We start from the raw sequence: 22,062 nt of genomic DNA, 5'->3' as shown, positions 1-22,062 counted from the left end.
GTACAGCTCTTTTCCGAGTACCTAAAGTATTGTAGATATAAAAGGTAAACTTGAAAGCAAATAACTGTAGATTAGCCTGTGGGAAACGATCACTTAGATGTTATTGAAATTTGTACGAAATGTACGTATTATTAAGCCAATGTGTTTTTCTCCAAAAACTGTACGCTTTTTGATTTTTTTACTAAACAATGAATGTCCTTTTTAGAAACTCGTGCTGCTTTCTCCAACAAAGACTCTTATCAGAAGGAGGTGAAGGTTTCAACCTCCCAAAAGGCCACACTGAGCTGTGAAGTTTCTGATGCCAAAACTGAAGTGAAATGGTTCAAGGATGGCAAGCAGTTGATTTCGAGTAAGACTGTCCACATGGAGTCGAAGGGCAAGAGCCGCCAGCTCGTGCTGGATAATGTGGAGAAGAAGGATGCTGGAGAATACACCTGTGAAGCTGGAAATGAAAAGCTGGTCTTTAAGATTCGAGTGGAAGGTAAGAACAACACGGCAGCATTTTGGCTTTTTTAAGGTTCTAGTGACTCAATAAACCATGACTGAACCAATGTTTACATAAAACTAAATTCAGTTTCTGATACTGTATTCCTAAATCTTTACTTCTGCTCCAGACATACAAGCCGCCTTCTCCAACAAAGACTCCTATCAGAAGGAAGTCAAAGTAGCTGCTTCCCAAAAAGCCACACTGAGCTGTGAGGTTTCTGACCTCAAGACTGAGGTGAAATGGTTCAAGGATGGTAAGCAGTTGATTTCCAGTAAGACTGTCCACATGGAGTCAAAGGGCAAGAGCCGTCAGCTCCTGCTGGAGAACATTCAAAAGAAGGATGTTGGAGAATATACCTGTGAAGCTGGAAATGAAAAGCTTGTCTTTAAGATTTGTGTGGAAGGTAAGAATATCATGCCAGTGTTTTTGCTTGTTTTTTTAGGGTTCCAGTGACTCAGTCAAAAATAAGCGAAGTGCAGTTTACATAAAACTAAATGCAGTTTCTGATACTGTATTCCTAAATCTTTACTTCTGCCCCAGATATTCAAGCCACCTTCTCCAACAAGGACACCTATCAGAAGGAAGTGAAGGTTTCATCCTCCCAGAAAGCCACACTGAGCTGTGAAGTGTCTGACGTCAAGACTGAGGTGAAATGGTTCAAGGATGGCAAGCAGTTGAGCTCCAGTAAGACTGTCCACATGGAGTCAAAGGGCAAGAGCCGCCAGCTGTTGCTGGAGAACGTGGAGAAGAAGGATGCTGGAGAATATACCTGTGAAGCTGGAAATGAAAAGCTTGCCTTTAAAATTGAAGTGACAGGTATGTACTTTTGTTTGTCTGTTGAGTTGATTAAAAGATTTTTATATATGCTTTGCCTCACAAGATTTTATTAAGTTGTCTTCAAGAAGAGGTACAATGAAAAGTAGAATAATTTGTTACCAATTCAGTGGTACAAAACCAATAACAAGTTACAGTCTGCAATGAAATTGGCTTTTTTGTGGATTCATTTGCAATTTATTTAGCATTCCTAACTAGTTTTTGCTGTATATGTTGTATATAATCCAGAGTAATATATATTTACTCAAAGCATACTGTTTTCTCATATTGCCCATTGCCCAACCAGATGTTCAAGCTGCCTTCACCAACAAAGACTCCTATCAGAAGGAAGTCAAAGTAGCTGCTTCCCAAAAGGCCACACTGAGCTGTGAGGTTTCTGACCCCAAGACCGAGGTAAAATGGTTCAAGGATGGCAAGCAGTTGAGCTCCAGTAAGACTGTTTTTATGGAGTCAAGGGGCAAGAGCCGCCAGCTAGTGCTGGGAAATGTGGAGAAGAAAGATGCTGGGGAGTACACCTGTGAAGCTGGAAATGAGAAACTTGCCTTTAAAATTCAGGTGACAGGTATGGGAATATCATTTTGTTTGTCTTTTCGCTGTAGGTTTCTATTTTAGTTTTTCTTCCTTATAAAATAAATCCAAATTACAATCAATCAGTGAAGCTTGACAAAAGAGTTTGTCCTCGATAAAAGAAACCATTGAGTAAGATACAATTAATTTGTGTTTGTAGATGTAGTAACGCATATTTTTTCTTATCAAGAAGTAATTAAAAAAATTAAAAAGCAATTCTTGCTAATTTCGATGCTACTGGAAAAGTAATAATCTGCAGTAAAATTTGGATTTATTTGCTTAATATCCATTCTATGATTTTTGATTTCTTCTGGATTTCTCAACCATTCAGTCTTTGCAGTATTTGATGTCTATAACTTAAAATAAAATATTTGCTCAAAGAATACTGTTTTCTAATACTGGATCCATGTTGCAATATGCCTGCCCAACTAGATATTCAAGCTGCCTTCACCAACAAGGACACCTATCAGAAGGAAGTCAAAGTAGCTGCTTCCCAAAAGGCCACACTGAGCTGTGAGGTTTCTGACCCCAAGACTGAGGTGAAATGGTTCAAGGATGGCAAGCAGTTGAGCTCCAGTAAGACTGTCCACATGGAGTCAAAGGGCAAGAGCCGCCAGCTGGTGCTGGAGAATGTGGAGAAAAAGGATGCTGGAGAATATACCTGTGAAGTTGGAAATGAAAAGCTGCCATTTAAGATTCAGGTTACAGGTATGGAAACCATTTTGGACTATTCATTTTGGTTCTGTGCATCTTAACAGTCTTCTTTTGGTTATTTAAAAGCTGCTATGAAAATATTTATTGTCTCGTCATATTCAATGTAATTGCCACCCAACTGTTGATTTTCTCTGTAAATAGGCAAACTCTTTGAATTAAGTAAACTCTCTTCTTATTAGAGCTCAAAGCTGCCTTCACCAACAAAGACTCTTATCAGAAGGAAGTGAAGGTTTCAGCCTCCCAAAAAGCCACACTGAGCTGTGAAGTTTCTGACCTGAAGACTGAGGTGAAATGGTTCAAGGATGGCAAGCAGTTGAGCTCCAGTAAGACTGTCCACATTGAGTCAAAGGGCAAGAGCCGTCAGCTGGTTCTGGAGAATGTGGATAAGAAGGATGCTGGAGAATACACCTGTGAAGTTGGGAATGAGAAACTTCTTTTTAAGATTCAGGTGGAAGGTAAAATTTCCTTGCACATTAGTGGACTTGTCTTCCTCCATAACATGGTCACAATTAAGTGATTATTTTTTTTCCCTCAGATGTTTCTACCAAATTCCAGAAGACATCCGTAACAAAAGAAACTGTGATGGTCGAGTCAACAGAAAAGGTTGTGTTAAAAACCGAGGTGATGTCAGAGAATTGTAGTGTTAAGTGGTTCAGGGATGGAATAGAACTGAAAGACGGATCAAAGTATGAGATGAAACAGGAAGGTTGCTCACGTGTCCTCATCATTAAGTCCTCTGAATCTAAAGACAGCGGCACCTACTTTTGTCAGACGGCTGATGACAAGGTTGAGTTCAAGGTTCAGGTCAAAGGTAAAAGCTAATTTGCAACTTCAAAGTAAGAAAATGTACAAATGGTTTAAGATGCTGATAATTTCCCAAGGAAAATTAGAGAAATTTAGAAGAGTTTAATGGCAGTTTTCATAATTTTTTATTGCATATTGTTTTTTTAATTTAATTCAATTAAAAGGATAGTTCACCCAAAAATGTTGTCATGTTGTAAATTATGTCATTAATGACTCGCCCTCATGTCGTTCCCAAGACCTAAGAGCTTTCTGTCCCTCCATTGAAAACGTATGTACGGTATACTGTCCATGTCCAGAAAGGTAATAAAAACATCCTCAAAGTATTCCATGTGACATCAGAGGGTCAGTTAGAATTTTTTGAATCATCTAAAATACATTTTGGTCCAAAAATAGCAAAAACTACGACTTTATTCAGCATAGTCTTCTCTTCCGTGTCTGTTGTGAGCGCGTTCACTGCAGTGTTGTGATATCCGGTTCACGAACGAATCATTCGATGTAACCGGATCTTCTTGAACCAGTTCACCAAATCGAACTGAATCTTTTGAAATGGTTTGTGTCTCCAATAAGCATTAATCCACAAATGACTTAAGCTGCTAACTTTTTTATTGTGGCTGACACTCCCTCTGAGTTAAAACAAACCAATATCCCTGAGTAATTCATTTACTCAAACAGTACACTTACTGAACTGCTGTGAAGAGAGAACTGAAGATGAACACCGAGCCGAGCCAGATAACAAACGAAAGATGTACTCATTCTCAATTCAAGAACTGGTTGCATCGGTTTTCGGATCACCAGTAGTGATGGGAAGTTTGGTTCTTTTCCGCAAACCGGTTCTTTCGGACAGTTCGATTCAATAAAATGGTTGAAGAAAATGGCTCACTGGTTCTTTTGCGCTCTACGTAATGACGTCATTGGTGATGATTGCCCTTGATTCAAGTCTTCGGTTTACCCGCGCTCATAACATTAACACAGAATAAGTTCAGAATCAATCACCAAAAGAATCAGTTCGGTTCAGACAAGCTGTGTGTCAGTCTGCTTCACACTGAATCACACATGCGCAGTATCATCAGCTCCTCTGTTCTCGAATCGGACGCGTCTGACAGAAACGGTTTCTTGACTCGAGAACTAGTCAATCTTTCGTTCTTTATCTGGCTCGGCTCGGTGTTCATCTTCAGTTCTCTCTTCACAGCAGTTCAGTAAGTGTACTGTTTGAGTAAATGAATTACTCCGGGATATTGGTTTGTTTTAACTCAGAGGGAGTGTCAGCCACAATAAAAAAGTTAGCAGCTTAAGTCATTTGTGGATTAATGCTTATTGGAGACACAAACCATTTCAAAAGATTCAGTTCAATTTGGTGAACTGGTTCAAGAAGATCTGGTTACATCAAGTGATTCATTCGCGAACCGGATATCACTAAACTGCAGTGTTTTGAACATGCTCACAACAGACCCGGAAGAGAAGACAATGCTGAATAAAGTTGTAGTTTTTGCTATTTTTGGATGAAAATGTATTTTAGATGCTTCAAAAAAATTCTAACTGACCCTCTGATGTCACATGGAATACTTTGAAGATGTTTTTATTACCTTTCTGGACATTGACAGTATACCGTACATATGTTTTCAATGGAGGGACAGAAATCTCTCGGACTAAATCTAAAATATCTCAAACTGTGTTCCCAAGATAAACGGAGGTCTTACGGGTTTGGAACGACATGAGGGTGAGTCATTATTGACATAATTTTCATTTTTCTTTGAACTAACCCTTTAATACTCATACATCTGGAATTTTGTGTTGGATATAATTGCACTTATTGAAATAATAATTCTAACTGATCGCAGACAAAATTTCATTTTTCCCTCATCTGTGCCCTGCAGATGCACCTTTAAAGTTTGTGGTGCCATTGGAGCCTGTGTCTGCAGTACTGGAAAGCACAGTTACACTTTCCTGCAGTCTCAACAAAGCCACAAGTAGTGTGCTCTGGAAGCATAATGGCAAAGAAATCAAATCAGGTGGTAGATTCAGTATCCGCACCGATGGCGCCAATTGCATCTTGACTGTGTCCGCTGTGGCTCAGGAGGACGAAGGAGAGTACAGCTGTGAATGCAAAGATGACAAGACCTCCACCAAAGTCACTACTAAAGGTACGAACAATTAATTTCTAATTGATTCTCATCAAAATGAACCAACACAACTTATTAAGCTTGTTTTAAGTGATAGATGTCCATCATTATCATTTCTCTCAGCTTTTTAATCTGATTTCCCACAGCCCCACGTCTGGTGAGGTTCACTACCAAGCTGAACAATGTTGTTGCAAATGAAGGCAAAGATGCCATCTTTAAATGCTCCATCACACCAGCCGATGTAAGTGTCAGATGGCTGCGTAATGACATTCCTATTACAGCTAGTCCCAAATTTAAGATCGCTCATGGGGGAAGCAGCCATTCCCTCATCATCACAGCTGTCACTCAGGAGGATGCAGGAGAGATCAGTATCGATGCCGAGGGGAAAATGTGCAAAGCCACACTCCAAGTACAACGTAAGGATAAGTGACAGATACTATTCTTACAGTTTTTTTCAGTCGCTAACAAGCATTTTTCCAAGCAGTTGTCACATTTTCAAAACTCTAAACACAATTGACACAGCATCTGTCTATTGTGGCCATACCATTCACACATTTCATGTCGTTTTCACACAATATGGAGTCATTGAACACATTTCCACAATGCTTACAAATGCTTTCTGAACAGACAAGCTATACCTCCCAACAAAATTATGGATCGTTTTTGTAGTATTTACAAATGTTAACACACAACATCCCACAATAGCAAAAACAATGTTCCAAACCTTAGATACAGTATAAAAACCTCTGCTTCTGCGATGATATCAGTTCAAAAACAATATATCTTAGCTGAATTATGTTGTGTAAATTGGGCAAACCACAGCTGATTCCAATCTGGCTTAGACTCAATGTCAGGGGTTATTTTTTTCTATTACATTGACACTTATACAATAAAAGGAGGACTTTGAAGAGTGATTTTTTTGGAAACAGAAACAGAAAAAGACAAACACTGTAATGTATGGACGAGGAAGAGTAAGAGCAAGTGGCCCAGTGAGAGAAGCAGGAGCAATGAGAGATGCAGTGAGAGGAGCAGGAGCAGTGAGAGATGCAGTGAGAGGAGCAGGATCAGTGAGAGATGCAGTGAGAGGAGCAGTGAGAGATGCAGTGAGAGGAGCAGTGAGAGATACAGTGAGAGGAGCAGGAGCAATGAGAGATGCAGTGAGAGGAGCAGTGAGAGATGCAGTGAGAGGAGCAGTGAGAGATGCAGTGAGAGGAGCAGTGAGAGATGCAGTGAGAGGAGCAGGAGCAGTGAGAGATGCAGTGAGAGGAGCAGGATCAGTGAGAGATGCAGTGAGAGGAGCAGTGAGAGATGCAGTGAGAGGAGTAGTGAGAGATGCAGTGAGAGGAGCAGTGAGAGATACAGTGAGAGGAGCAGGAGCAATGAGAGATGCAGTGAGAGGAGCAGTGAGAGATGCAGTGAGAGGAGCAGTGAGAGATGCAGTGAGAGGAGCAGTGAGAGATGCAGTGAGAGGAGCAGGAGCAGTGAGAGATGCAGTGAGAGGAGCAGGATCAGTGAGAGATGCAGTGAGAGGAGCAGTGAGAGGAGCAGTGAAAGATTGTTTTTATTTTAACCCCCCCCCCCCCCCCTTTTTATCTGTGCTTTTTGCTGTTGTTGTTTTTTGTTCAGAATGCTCTTATGTGTTTCATGGATATTTTATTCACTGTAAGCAATACTGTCAAACCTTTTCTGTTCTATCATACCGTGTTTCTACTGTACCTCCTGCAGTAAACAGTAAAGGGAAAAAAATAGCTTTTTACTGGAATGCTTTTGAATGTGAACATTACTGTACATTTGGACATACAGTTCTTAACCAAGAAATTTAGTGTAAATCAGTGAATTGCATGTTCTGCATGCAAATATCTGTAAAACTGAGACTGAAAAGTCTATGCAGTTTTTGTAATGTCAACAATAGCCAGTATTCTGAAACCTGGTGTACTTTGATTGACTGCATGTAACTTGTGAGGTGAAAACAAGTGTTATTCTTTGACAGAATAATTTAATTTTGAGTCAGATTTCCAGTGTTTTGGTAAAGTTGGTGTGTGCAGAGAAAGATGTGTTCTATTTTGAAATGAAGATTTAGTATATATTTAACAAAATGTGTTTTTGAGAAGAAAATTATCCATTTGGCCAATTGTGTTTTGTAGGTGTTAGTCTGTGTTAAGAGTTTAGAAAAAGTATCTGAAGTATGGTTAAGCACTTGTTAGCGATTGAAAAAAACTGTAATCGTAATGCAATATATCGTCAGGAAGTACACAGACTACCTGTTTCTCAATACAAATTGATCTGTATTTTGCAGAACTTCTTGTCACCTTCAAGAAGAAGCTTGCAGATATGACTGTTACTGAGCAGGACACAGTTCGTTTGGAAGTGGAGCTGAGTAAACCCTCAAAAGATGTGAAGTGGATGAAGAATGGTGTGATACTACAGCAAGGAGACAATATAGAGATGTCTGTGGATGGCGCCAGGCAGGCTCTGGTCCTCAAGAGTGTGGCGTATGCTGACAGAGGATATTACTCATGTGAAACCCTAGATGACAAGACCCAGGCCAAACTGACAGTAGAGAGTATGGATTCCTTCATTATGTTACTCTTTTACAGCGTTACTCTTTCGATCATAATATTTTATGATTTAAAAAACACAGGAATTTATCAAATAAAAGTATTTCATCTGTGGATTTCCAATGTTTCTTTTTCTACCATTTAGTTAAAAAGATTCAAATAGTAAAAGGCCTAAAAGATATGAAAGTGCAAGAAAAAGAGAGCATCACTATGGAGGTGGAGCTCAGCAAGGCTGATGTAGAAGGTTCCTGGAGCAAAGATGCAAAGAAACTAAAGGCAGGACCAAATATCATCATTACAGCACAGGGTAACAAGCACTGCTTGACTATGTCCCAACTGAAGATAAGTGATGGTGGAACTATTACTTTCCAAGCTGAGGATGTCTATACTTCTGGCAAACTAATTGTTACAGGTCAGTGTGTATATTGCGGGTCTTTAAGTTTAAGCCTGAATAGCAAGATTCAGTTAGCTGTTTAGCATAAGATCATAAAAAGTTTGTTTTCAAGTACTGGACACTTTCAGTTTAAAGCTGTATAACAAACATGTTTAAGTTTATTCAACCAGACAAACTAAATAAATGTCCACAATATATCCCATTTACACTTATTGCAAGTTTAATAAGGTTTGTCTAAACTAATGAGGATATCCATAACATACCACCAATGTCAAAATCCATATATAACAATTATAACCCTAATTGTTTGTGCAGAACCTGCTGCAAAGATCCTCAAACCTCTACGGGATATCAGTTCTCCTGAAAAGGAGAAAGTCACCTTTGAATGTGAGGTGTCAAGAGCAAATGCTGATGTCAAGTGGTTTAAGGTATTGGTATTTGATTTAGAATTGTTAAAAATAAATTGTGGAAAGAAAAACTTAAAAATGTTGATGGAACTGTGTCATTAATTCCCCATCAGGATGATGAGGAATTGAAGCCAGGAAAGAAATTTGGCATCCATTCCCAGGCCAACAAGCGCACTCTGATCATCCATAAGTGTGCATATGAAGACCAGGGCCAGTATATATGTAGAACAACAGATGACAATACCACGGCAAAGTTCACTGTTCACGGTAAAGATGAACGACTTCTGAGTGTGACATTTAATCACTGCTGAACTCAAGCATTTTGTAGTGTCACTTGAAAAAATGTTTGTAATTGAATTCTTGCAGCCAGAGATATTAAAATAGTCAAGCCACTGCAGGACGTGGAGGTGACAGAGAAGGAGAGTGCAACATTTGATTGTGAGGTCTCTCACGATGAGGTCGAGGCTCAGTGGCACAAAGGAGATGCCAAACTTAAAGCAGGAGACAACATAAAGATAAGACAGGAGGGTGAGTCGAACAAAATTGACTTTGATTGCTTTCTTCTTGAGAGCTTAGGTGTGCTTGTAGATTGAGGAACATGCAGCCCAGTATGGCAGTACATAGTTTAAATTACAATACAATCAGTTGCTTTTATATTCGCTGTTCACAAAAAGCAGCTCCAAGAGGGACAGATTAATGGTTCTTAAACTTATTTAAAGTTCTTTGTGTTAGGAAGAACATACGTTCTACTCTTCAAATCTGTAAAGGCTGAGGATGCAGGTGAAATCAGGTTCACAGCTGAGAAGGCCTCTTCAGTCGCCAAACTGAAGGTTAAAGGTTCGTTGTCATGTCTGTCATATCTGCATGCATTTTGCATTTAGTGTTAAGACTAATGACCTGTAGCTTTTCTAAGATTGTCTTACTAATCTGTAGATCCCCTAAGCTCCCTTGTAATCATTACAGAACTGCCTGTCAGATTTGTGAAGAAACTGAGAGACAAAATCGCCATGTACAAACACCGCGCATACTTAGAATGTCAAGTTTCACGGGCCAACGCTAAAGTCACATGGTACAAGAACAAGTCCGAGATCAAACCCAGCAAGAAGCACGAGATCACCAGTGAGGACATCTACAGGAAGCTCACCATCATCGACGTGGACTCTGATGATGAGGATACATATGTGTGTGACGCCATTGATGATAAGACTTCATGTCAGCTACTAGTAGAAGGTAAAAACCATTTCAATTGTGATTTAAAGAATTAAATACAATTTTAGCAGAATCACAGCAGAATTTATAAAGCACAACCATACATTAAAAACTAAAACACGTTTCAGAATTGACTGTAAAAAGGGTGTAGAAAACATGACTGCATGTTTTTAGTTATTCGAAAACGGTTTGTAGAACAGTTTTTGATTGATCTGCAATAGACAAGAATGAGCTTTGTATACCATGTTTAAAAATCTTATCTCATTAATTTCCCCTTCCAAATGGACAAATGTATGCTTGCTTTCAGTTTAAAGTACCGCTGTGTGAATTTACTTTACATTCATTTTGTTTTATTTCCATGCAGTTTCGTTATTATGTGTTTTCTTAAGTGTTTTAGAGAATTGTACTACATAAACATTTTTGATATAGCCAATTTTTGACACTGTCTCATCACAACCTTCAGAGCAGGCTATCAGCGTAGCACGGCATCTGAGTTCTGTGGAAGTGACCGAGCCGTTTGCTGCCCGCTTTGAGGTGGAAGTCAGCGTGGAGACTGTCAAGCCAGTGAAATGGATGCTGAATGGAGAACAGCTGAAGGAGTGTGCAGATATAGAGATGGAAAAAGAGGGAACCATGCACCGACTCACTTTTAAGAAAACCAAGCCCTCCATGTCAGGCCCAGTACAGTTCACTGCCGGAAAGAGCAAATCAACAGCTGAGCTCAAAGTGAAAGGTTAGACACTTGGTTTAACCGAGATTTGCAAAAAGCCACTCCAAAAGAAATCTAATCTGTATCTAATAATTCTAATTGAATAGTTTTTGATGATGCACGATAAAATTTCAACTACAGATGAAATGCAATGTTGGTTGTTGTAGTTTTGTGCACTTTTCTGTTTGTTTTCAAAATGACTGTTCATATCACTCCACAGAGCGTCCCATTGAAGTCCTGGAGCCTCTTAAAGATGTGTCCGCCAAGGAGAAGACTTCCACCACACTATGTTGCAAGTTCTCTGCCACACCAAAAGAAGTACGGTGGTTTAAGGGTCAAACTGCTTTGGAAGCTTCCAGCAAATACAGCATGAAGCAAAAGGACGCCAGTGTGCAGCTGATCATACAAGCTTTGAGTGCAGAGGACTCTGGAGAGTATCGCTGTCAGGTTGGGGTCTGTGAGACCAAAGCTGTTCTCAAAGTAGAAGGTAATGTCACAAACAAGGCATTTGAAGCATGCTGTTTCAAATTGCATTCCCTTAATACATTCAACCCTTCAGGGTTGTGGTTGCTTGTTAGAGCTTTGCTTTGACTACTCCAAACACTCATAGGTGCTGTTGGTAAAATAAATGCCACTTTGATCATGCTTTTTGATGTTTATTTTTCTGACAAACATAGTGCGTAAAATCCAGATCACCAAACATCTGACAGACGTGGAGGTTGATGAAGATGGTGATGTGGTGTTCACCTGTGAGGTTAACTATGCTGATGAAGAGGTCCAGTGGACTCTCAATGACAAGCTGCTCTTCAACAATGAGGTCAATGCCATCACCCATGTGGATAAGACCCACACGCTCACCCTCAAGAACCTAGCACCTGAGGATGGTGGGAAGGTCTCATTCAGCATCAGGGATGTGAAAGAAACAGTCTGCCTAAAAGTAAAAGGTGGGCTTCTATCATGATGTCTAAATAAATACTTTTTTGACCAGGTTTTGGCATAATGCAGTTTTTTATTTATTGACTTCCAGAGAAGAAAGCCATCTTCTTGAAGTTGCTGGATGATGTAGTTGCAGAGGAGAAGGGTACAGTTACCCTTAAGTGTGAAGCCTCAAAGCCCAGAGTGGCCCCTGTGTGGCGCAAAGATGGAACAGTCCTGTCAACAGGGGAAAAGTATGAACTCCTCCATGATGGTAAGACCTTGGGACTTACTATCCATGATGTCACACAAGCTGACGCCGGGGAGTACAGCTGCGATCTTGGCACAGACCTCTCCAAGTCCAAGGTCACTGTTCGAGGTATGACAGTGAACTTATGTAGTACTGTTGTGCTACAGTGACACTGTAGTGTCATTTTGGTGTAGTTTTATCCTGTATGTTTTTATGAAAAAAGATAAAGTTTTTTTTTTTTTAATAATGTCTTTGCTGTTGACCCCAGATATCCACATTGGGATCACCAAGCGTGTTAAATCGGTAGAGGCCAAAGCAGGTGAAAACTGCACATTCGAGTGTATCTTGTCCCGAGAAAGTTCAGAGAAGTGCACCTGGAGCGTAAAAGGCCAACCTGTCACTGATGGAGGGCGTTTCCAGATAAGCAGCAAAGGGCGCAAGTATACCTTAACAATCAAAGCTGTCTCAGCTTCTGATTCTGGTGAGGTGGTCTTCACTCTTAAGGATTTGAGCTCAAAGGCAACACTTACTGTTGAGGGTAAGCAGGGCATACAATGAACTGACTTATAGGTTTACACAAATACGGTTTTGCTTAATCAAGGTGTTTCTTATTTTTGGGAGCCAGGTGAAGCTCCTACCATATCAAAAGAGCTTCAAGGTGTCAGTGCCAAAATTGGTGAAAATGCCACATTCTCCTGTGAGCTTTCTCAATCTGGACTGGAAGTGAAGTGGTCAAAGGATGGCAAGTCTATTAGAAAAAGCCAGAAATACGAAATCAGTCAGGAGCAGATGCTCGTAAAGCTGACAATCCGCAACGTCACTGAAAAAGACTCTGGAGAATACAGCTGTGAGGTCACCGGTGGTCCAACCTCCAAGGCTAAGCTGGAGATCAAAGGCAAGGATTTTACAATTTATGATTTTAGATTCTGTCATCCTTCCTTTAAATATACAAAAAGGGAAATCATATAAACAGGAGGTATATTTACTTTAGTATTTCATCCCTTCTGTAGAACTGGCCAACAAATTCATTCATGAGCTAAAGGATGCCACTGCTGAAGAGAAGAGTGTTGTCTCCTTTGAATGTGAGACAGCCCAACCTGCCTCTAAAGTCACCTGGCTGAAAGGAACAAAGGAGATCAGGGCTGGAGGAAGGTATGAGCTTATGCAAAAGGGAACTGTCCTCATCCTTAAAGTGAAGGATCTAGAGAAGAGTGACAGCGAGGTATACACCTGTGACATTGGCTCTACGAAGAGTTCAGCGAAACTGACAGTGAAAGGTAAGAACCTGGCTTTCACCAAAAAGCAATCTGCTTAACACAGAAATCTCTCTTACTGGGTGTTTATAGCAATGCATTAACGTTAGATAGAAAATAATTACTTGAAGCTGGAGAATCTTAGAATATATTCTTAAATAGTGTTTTTTATGCTTAAAGCTTTTATGTACAGTATTTTTACTGTTCCTGTGTTCTTTGAAAGTATTTCTGGTGAGTACAATTTTTTTATTGATTCAACATATGTGTTGTATTTCTGCATTTGACATTTTACTTTTGGGTTCCTTTGTGGCAATGTTACTGCCAGGCATTTCAGTGATAGTCTCATGCATTTCTGTGTCAGCAGATGATCACCTCAGCTCAGAGAACTGGTGCTTTTATATTGCACTTTTATTGTACTTGTCATTTAGATTTCTAGCAAGTCAGTTTGGTGAAAACATGGTTAAATAGTCTTCTATTTCCATACATGCTGGAGTTATTTACTTGTTCTTAGTTAAACAACTGACATGATGGAACCAGAGCCTGTACCATTAGCTTTCTTGTCTAACAGTAGTTATCTGAAATATAATTTAGGTTTTGCTGGAAAGATCAATTCGTTTTTATAAAGAAGCTGTTGTGTAATTTCAGTTGATGCCTTTCAGCAGTCTGTCAAGTTTTTAAATTTTAGAAATGGCACTTGCACTTTTGTGTTTGTCTTGGTTTTTGAGATTCAGTCTTGTCTGAACTATGTGTAATATATCTATTCATGTAGTCCTGGTGAAATGGATGTGTTGGAGCTGTTTTTTTTTTTGTTGTTGTTCATGGATACAGAAAATTTTGATGATCAATAATGATGTAAAGATATTATACATTACAAACCTAATCACATTATGTCGCAAAATAACACAAACGTTGGCTTATCCTAGCTTCCATGTCGTACCTTCATCATCTCATCCCAGAGATCTTCCATCCTGTCTTTTGGATGGTAAAACTATGAAGAAGAATTTTAATTATATGATACTTGTTCATTCTCCAGTGGTACCTGCTAGGTTTAAGGGTCAGATGAAGAACCAGCAAGTTACTGAAGGTGGGAAAGTCTTACTTTCCTGTGAGCTCTCAAAACCCGGAAGCCAAGTGCAATGGAAGAAGGGAACTGAAAGTCTGAAAAATGGGGGAAGATATCAGATAATGCAGAGGGACACCATGTGCGAGCTACAGATTTCAGACTTGGTGCCTGAGGACAGTGGAGAATATTCCTGTGATTGTGGAAATGAAAACACAACAGCTAATGTTGTTGTCAGTGGTATGGATAAAAGCTTATTAATATAAATGCATCCATTTATTGATTTTTGCTTTTTTTGCTTACTTTAATTCAGTTTATTTTAGCACTAAGGTCAAGTGATACACTAAAATGCCAATGCATGTGTAATCAAGAAACTGTACTAACCTTTAATTTATGTCATCACATAATTGCTCTTCAGCATTACCAGTGGTCTTCAAACATGAGCTAGAAAGCCAAGATTGTGATGAAGGAGACAGTGTTACTCTTCACTGTGAACTCTCAAAGCGTGGAGTTCCTGTTGTTTGGAAGAAAGGAACGCAGGTCCTGCAATCTGGGGAAAAATACCTCATCATGCAAGATGGGGCTACTGTTGAGTTGAAGATCACTGACCTCACACTTGAAGATGCTGGACAATACACATGTGTGTGTGGGGACAAAAAGACTACAGCAAACATTAAAATCAAGGGTATGAAATTAATTCGGTCTGTTAAATGTCTTCTTTTCTCATGTTCACTCTTTTGTCAGTACAAAGACTTTGTATATTTTTACCTTTACTGGTTAGTCGCTTGAAGAGAACTTAACATAGATATTATAGCATTATTTGGTTTTAAGTAGATTAACTTCACTAATACAAATATCTGCTAATCTTGTCTTGTAAGATGTTCACTGTTTTTGTGATTTTCTGTCAGTGTTCTGTCTTATAACGTCTCTTGCTTTCTTTGGTAGGTTTTTGAATGTTTTATCATGGTGTGCATTTACATTTTGTGCAAAGTGCATTATATACTAACAACATGTTGAAACATCAATTGCTTCTTAGCATTGATCTTCAAAAGAGAACTACAAAACCAGGAGTGTCAAGAGGCGGACAGTGTTACTCTTCAGTGTGAGCTTTCCAAGCCAGGAGTTCCTGTGGTTTGGAGGAAAGGAACACAAGTGATCCACTCTGGAGAGAAATACCACATAAAGCAAGTTGGTTCTGTTTTTGAACTGAAGATCCCCGATGTCAAACCTGAAGATGCTGGAGTTTATAGTTGTGATTGTGGGTTTAGCAAAACCTCATCTACCATTACCGTCAATGGTAGGAATGACATCTTTTGTTGAATTGTGATTAAATGTATCGTATTACATATTGTACAACAGTCTCTAATTTGTGACCTGATGTTATTGATCAGGGTTTTTTCTCTTATGGTTTTGTTTTTGAAAAAATAAATTGCTTGATTGATGTCCTTAATGACTTCAAAGCTTGAAAACTAGACAAAAAGACTGGAAAGATCTCTGTTCAGTCCAGTTCTCTGATGTTGTCCTGAGACATTTGTGTAACATATTTCCAACATCTTTTCATGGTTCCTCAGCACTACCAGTGGTCTTCACACATGAGCTGCAAAACCTGGAGTGTGATGAAGGAGGAAGTTCTACTCTGTCCTGCGAGCTTTCCAAACCTGGTGTCCCTGTGCAGTGGAAAAAAGGAAGCCGTGTTATTCAGTCTGGAGGAAAGTATGACATCAGGCAAATTGCCTCAAAGGTGGAGCTGAAGATCACAGATTTCAAACCTGAAGATGAAGGAGACTACACATGTGTATGTGGAGACAAGGCAACAACAGCCCATGTGAAGATCAAGGGTATGAATCATTCTTATACTTACTGGAATTTTTTTCTAACCATTAATTCCCTCCCTCATTCCCCTAGCTGCGCTATTCTGAAAAACAACCATTTTCAAAGTAATAATATTGCTTTGTTTGGTGTTGGTTGCATTTTTTATGTTAAGTTTCCAAAGATATCCTACAGTAATAAACAATATGTAATTGTTCGTTTCAAGTGTGTAGCACAAAATTACGCTCTTGCATTCCCAAGCTAAAAACCATAACTGAAGAACTTTTTGATGGGGAACTGACTAATTCTGTATATGCATAAATATCACTTTTAGATAATTTGTTGTATCCTGCTGTGGCTCTGCCTGCTGTGCTGTAATGTCATAGTCTGAAAGACATCTGTTTTGGTATTGCTTTAGACTTCTTCATCACTGTCTATTTGTTTATTCCAGCTAATAACCTCTTCAGTTTAGTATGGTTCATATTTGGAACCGATATGGGTTTTAGATTTTACTAGTCTGACTTGAGCCTCAATTCTCAGCAGAGTAACTCAACACATATTACACTACTTGATACAGAACTTGCATGTGTTCCAAGCTTTGGACACTTTAGAAGCTTTGGTCTTCTTTGAGATTGCAATGTCTGTGATTCCATCTACAAAATGTTCTTTGTCACAGTTCTGAAGGCACAGACACCCTTATACCAACCAGGACTTCAGAAGCAGACTACTGAGCAGGGAGCATCAGTCGATGGTACAGAGAAAATGTTCAGAATGTCTGTCTGTGCTTTGTTTTCTTGGTCAGAAGCTTGAATTCTTCTTGTTGGCCGTGCTATCTGTCAGTCAGAAATCAGTCAGGCTTTAGGGGCTTTCATTTAGTCAACATGCATGAATGCTTCTGTAGAATAAGAATGTCTGCTTTTTTCGTATTTTCCACCATTGTCCAACATGGCTGACACAGGCATTGCTATTTGTGTTCTAAGATCCTTACAGTTTTGGCCAAGGGTTGCAGTTTACATGAATGTGTCTTTTGTCACAGCTCTAAAGTTCCTCCGTCCATCTGCTGCCCTTGAATCAGACTTCCAGAAGCAGAAGAAAGAGAAACAGGCAGAGCTCAGTGGTATGAAACTGATGTCTGTTTCCTGCCTGTCGTGCAGCACGTTTATGTGAGAATAGAAAAGTGAATCTCAGTCAAAATGTTCAGTAATGCGTTCTTTTGAATGGAATAGCATGTGGCCACACATTCGCTTTTGCATTTACAATAGTGTCGTTGAGCACTCTTTGTTGTGGTGTCTTTATTTTGTTGACAAGCATTTAAATTTCTTACCTTTGATCAAAAATCCTTTTGATATTCGGTCTAAGCATTGTTTATTCATTTATTTTTTGTGACATTTTTAGAACTGTTGCTCCTACTTTTATAACCAGACAAAATCAGCAAAATAGAAGTTAATTTTTCTTTTTTTTTTAAAGTGTCATTGAATAAGTAAAAGTGAAGCACATGTTGCTAATCTAATTTTGTTTTATTTTTGTTTCACTTATATTCTATCACTTGAAAATCAATGGCTATTGATGCATTTTGCTCCTTCCACTTTACCTGCTCCCACATTGTACTTGCAGTGTACAAGGGTGAAGAGGGCTATAGTGGATGGTGGTTATAGGGAAGAGTTTAGCTTGCCTCAGATGATATTCATCTTTATTTGTGTACTTCGGTTTAGTGAAAGTAGCTGGTTTAGGAACATTAGTTCTGTCCTCTCCTCTTGCTTTGATTTTTAAGAAAAGACTAGACTGTTGGCATTTTAATTAAAATGTTTCTAGAGGTGATAGTTGCATTCTGCAATTTTTGGGTCAGGAGCAATTCACTCTGCTCCCACACATTTGTATGTGTATTATTCTGTAGACTGTTCTTTACCATTGCAGGCTGGTCTTTCAACATTTTTCATTTCAGTTTGATTTGTATCTCTAAATGTAACAATTTTCATGCAGTTTTTAGCTCTATGAAATCCAAAAATGTATTCAAAGTCTTAATTCTGCCATACTGTGCATGGATGGAAACTGATTCAGGCATTGTTTTTGTATCTTGAATATTTTCAAGATATATTTTCAGTCTTGATGGTGAATTATTATTTTTTTTTTAAACATACAAACTGGATTGCTTTAAATGGCTATGTGAACCTCAGAAATGTTTCTCTTTGAGTGGTCTCATTGGTGTTGATGACAAACATTCTTATATTCTTGTAAAACATTCATTAGTAGTTTTACAGTGTATTTATAGTGAACTTCCCTGACTTAGGTTTAATATTTAGAAAGTAATATTATAAAGTTAAGATGTTTTGCCTGTACACAATCTGTGTTATTACAGAATAGTGAACAAATTGACCTAGTATACTCAACAAGTGCCTGCCTCAACAGCTCTCCCAATTCAGTTTACGGAAGTACTGCTAAACCAAGCATGTGATGAAGGTGGCACTGTTATTCTGCGCTGTGAACTCTCAAAACCTGGAGTTCCTGTGATTTGGAGGAAAGGAACACAGGTGATCCATACTGGTGGAAAGTACATCATCAGACAAGCTGGGACTACGGTTGAGTTGGAAATCATTGATGTTAACCCTGAAGATAGCGGAGACTATGCTTGTGATTGTGGAGACAACATCACCACTGCTAACATCAAAGTCAATGGTAGGACTGAGCTTTTATTTGACCCCTCAACGACCTAACAATGACAAATTAATCTCACAAGATCCTTTTCCTGGTTTAACAACTTTGCCCAAGTTAATAAGTTAAACCATTTCAGAAGAATGTTTTACATCTTTCAGTGGAAGACATTTTTAGGCAGTATAAATCTCACAAGATCCAGTGTCTGGTTCAACCAATTTTCCTAATTCCACAGCATTACCGGTGGTCTTCAAACGTGAGCTACAGAACCAAAATCTTCAAGAAGGGGAAAGTGTTACTTTGCGCTGTGAACTCTCAAAACCTGGAGTTCCTGTGGTTTGGAGAAAAGGAACCAAGGTCATTAGTTCTGGAGAAAAGTACATTATCAAGCAAGTTAGCTCTTCTGTTGAGCTGAAGATCATTGATGTTAAACCTGAAGACGCTGGAGATTATGCTTGTGATTGTGGAGATAACATCTGCACTGCTAACATCAAAGTCAATGGTAGGACTCATCTTTTATTTGAACCGTATTCAACGATGAAGAAGCTTCATTAATAATGTCTTCATAGTGCTCTGCATTGGCTATTCTAGTGTACCAAATTATTTGTCTGGTTTATAGTTTGCCATTTGCAGCAAAGTGGCAGGTTTGGTTAAACATCTTAGAAGGTGGTAAAAATATAAGTTAAGCCTTTGTAGAAGAATGTTTTACATCCATCAGTGGAAAGAATATTTTTGATTCAAAGTGTAAACCTAATCACACAAGATCCTGTTCATAGTTCAACAAATTTGCCTGATTTCTCAGCATTACCAGTGGTCTTCAAACGTGAGCTACAGAACCAAGAAATTCAAGAAGGGGATAGTGTCACTTTGCACTGTGAAATCTCAAAACCCGATGTTCCTGTGGTTTGGAGGAAAGGAACACAGGTGATCCATTCTGGAGGAAAGTACCTCATCAAGCAAGTTGGCTCTACTGTTGAGCTGAAGATCACTGATATCAAACCTAAAGATGCTGGAGATTATTTTTGTGATTGCGAAGACAGCATGACAGCTGCCAACATCAAGGTTAATGGTAGGAAAAGACCAAAAGCTTCATGAATTTTTCCATCATTTTAATGCATCTTTGAAATGCATTGTCACGTGCATTCCTTGGTTGTGAAGTGCAAATGATTCCCCAATTTTAAATGAAGTTAAGGCCAATTTATTTATTTTTTATTCTAACTAACCATTGTTTGCAGTTGTATTATCTTGATCTTACTTCTCTGAAAAAAAATATTTACTACATCATACCACTCTTTAAATTGTCAGCTCTTCCAGCCACCTTCACACGAGAGCTAAAAAACCAGACAGCTATTGAAGGAGAAAGCATCATCTTCCAGTGTGAGCTTTCCAAACTTGGAGTTCCTGTTGTTTGGAGGAAAGGGATGCAGGTGATCCATTCTGGAGAAAAGTACCTCATCAGGCAATTTGGCTCTACTGTTGAACTGAAGATCACTGATGTTAAACCTGAAGATGCTGGAGACTATGCTTGTGATTGTGGAGACAGCATTACCACAGCCAATTTCAAAGTTAATGGTAGGAGAACAACAACTGCTTCTTGAATTTTGCCATTATTCAAACCCATCTTTGAACTTCACTTCCACATTTATCCCGTGTTTGTGAAGTATAAATGCTTCCACAGCTTATTATGAAAATACTTTAAAGAAAGACATTTTATTGTATACTGTAGGTATACTATAATGTTTGTTTGAACTGTTGATTTCGGGTCTTACTTGTCTGGAAAATCTTTAATCTCTTCCATCTTATACCATTCTGTGCATTGGCAGCACTTCCAGCCATTTTCACACAAACACTAAAGAACCAGGCAGCTGTTGAGGGGGAGAGCATCAGCTTCCAGTGTGAGCTCTCCAAAGCAAACATTCCAGTTGAGTGGCGCAGGGGTGAAATTGGCCTTTGCCCCTGTGCTAAATATGAATTAAAGCAAGATGGTCACCATGCCCAACTGGTCATACACGACCTTGATTGTGAGGACTCTGGTGACTATATTTGTGACACTGGAGATTGCCAAAGTATTGCACATCTGAAAGTTAAGGGTAGGCTTGAGCTTGAACCATCTTTCTTTCCTTTATCATTTAAAGCCGTTTCTTCATGATGACCTTGAAACACTTGTTTACTCACCTTTTGCAGCACTGCCAGTTCTTTTCAAATCATCTCTGAAAGATCTAGAAAGTGAAGCTGGGGAAAATGCAGTGTTTCGATGTGAACTTGACAAAGCTGGGGCCAAAGTCATCTGGAGGAAAGACAAAAGTGTAATAGAAGCAAGCCACAAATATCAGCTGAAGCAAGATGGGGCTGTTGCTGAGCTTCTCATTTACAAGCTACAAGAAGGAGACACTGGAGAGTACTGCTGTGAAACAGAACATGATCGGACATATGCCAAACTCATTGTGAAGGGTATGAATCACATTGTAGTCCTAATCCCTCCTGATCAAACTTTACCTGATCATCCTCTTTTGATGATCATGCATCTACTCCACACCATCCTAAGTATAATGCCATCATCCTCTCTCATGGTTTGCTTGTACTTGATCCCAGAACACCTTTAACACCTTCTTATGCACATGGTTTCAAACTTTAAATTTCATCAAAACTTGCACAAACTTTCTCCAATGCACTCCCATTTCATTTTACTAGATTAAGTACAAGAGTTAAGTATAAGAGTTTTTTGCATTCGACATAACATTATAAACCATACCCTTGTAGTTTAACATTTATTTTTATACCAGTGTTGCTATTTCTGTCATGAACTGCTGTGAATTTTCTTGAAAAGCTTAGCTTATAGTAGATGTTAAAGTGATACTGTGGAAGGTTATTTATTTTATGATCTGTTGAGTGCTTCTGAAAAAATTAAACCTGATTTTGCTTTCAGAACCTGAAATCACGATCTTAACTGGCTTGAAGAGCTGCATTGTCAATGAAGGCGAGGACGTTCATTTCGAATGCCTTGTCTCTCATGACAATGCACTCATTGTTCAGTGGACGCTGCAAGACGTTCCACTACAGAACAATGAGATGAATGAAATCCGAATGGAAGGCAAAAGACACACACTTACACTAAGAAGTGTCACTCAAAAAGACTCAGGCACGGTGTCCTTCCATGTGGGTGCACACACTTCTTTAGCCTGTCTTACAGTCAGAGGTAAAACTAATGAATTTTGGGGATTTCTAAATAGTAGTTTGTTTAATTTCACACCTATATTTATTTCTCAGTGAGTTTGAATACATGCACTATTTGCTGCATGTGTTTAGTATTTGTGTGTATGATC

At 39.0% G+C, this 22,062-nt stretch overlaps 1 protein-coding gene across 11 annotated transcripts in view; it reads left to right on the top strand.

Moving 5' to 3' along the window:
* The window catches only part of LOC128013242 (obscurin-like), a 60,054-nt gene that overhangs the window by 15,076 nt on the left and 22,916 nt on the right, over window positions 1-22,062 (top strand). For 7 of the 11 annotated variants that reach the window (XM_052596075.1, XM_052596068.1, XM_052596070.1 and 4 more), the window contains exons 10-37: window positions 206-481; window positions 615-890; window positions 1,028-1,303; window positions 1,608-1,883; window positions 2,321-2,596; window positions 2,782-3,057; window positions 3,138-3,413; window positions 5,281-5,547; window positions 5,673-5,942; window positions 7,823-8,089; window positions 8,230-8,496; window positions 8,794-8,906; window positions 8,999-9,152; window positions 9,252-9,413; window positions 9,618-9,722; window positions 9,849-10,115; window positions 10,558-10,827; window positions 11,024-11,290; window positions 11,481-11,747; window positions 11,831-12,097; window positions 12,237-12,506; window positions 12,594-12,863; window positions 12,979-13,245; window positions 14,255-14,521; window positions 14,700-14,966; window positions 15,318-15,578; window positions 15,853-16,119; window positions 21,666-21,935. In XM_052596075.1, coding sequence (XP_052452035.1) covers window positions 206-481; window positions 615-890; window positions 1,028-1,303; window positions 1,608-1,883; window positions 2,321-2,596; window positions 2,782-3,057; window positions 3,138-3,413; window positions 5,281-5,547; window positions 5,673-5,942; window positions 7,823-8,089; window positions 8,230-8,496; window positions 8,794-8,906; window positions 8,999-9,152; window positions 9,252-9,413; window positions 9,618-9,722; window positions 9,849-10,115; window positions 10,558-10,827; window positions 11,024-11,290; window positions 11,481-11,747; window positions 11,831-12,097; window positions 12,237-12,506; window positions 12,594-12,863; window positions 12,979-13,245; window positions 14,255-14,521; window positions 14,700-14,966; window positions 15,318-15,578; window positions 15,853-16,119; window positions 21,666-21,935 — 7,014 coding nt within the window. Of the gene's footprint in view, window positions 1-205; window positions 482-614; window positions 891-1,027; window positions 1,304-1,607; window positions 1,884-2,320; window positions 2,597-2,781; window positions 3,058-3,137; window positions 3,414-5,280; window positions 5,548-5,672; window positions 5,943-7,822; window positions 8,090-8,229; window positions 8,497-8,793; window positions 8,907-8,998; window positions 9,153-9,251; window positions 9,414-9,617; window positions 9,723-9,848; window positions 10,116-10,557; window positions 10,828-11,023; window positions 11,291-11,480; window positions 11,748-11,830; window positions 12,098-12,236; window positions 12,507-12,593; window positions 12,864-12,978; window positions 13,246-14,254; window positions 14,522-14,699; window positions 14,967-15,317; window positions 15,579-15,852; window positions 16,120-16,766; window positions 16,842-17,126; window positions 17,208-21,665; window positions 21,936-22,062 lie in introns of all 11 variants that reach the window. The other 4 variants (XM_052596067.1, XM_052596071.1, XM_052596072.1 and 1 more) reach the window with 4 other exon arrangements.

The sequence above is a fragment of the Carassius gibelio genome, chromosome B24 (assembly GCF_023724105.1).
Source record: "Carassius gibelio isolate Cgi1373 ecotype wild population from Czech Republic chromosome B24, carGib1.2-hapl.c, whole genome shotgun sequence".
Lineage (NCBI taxonomy): Eukaryota > Metazoa > Chordata > Actinopteri > Cypriniformes > Cyprinidae > Carassius > Carassius gibelio.
This window is presented reverse-complemented; position numbering and strand designations above follow the sequence as displayed.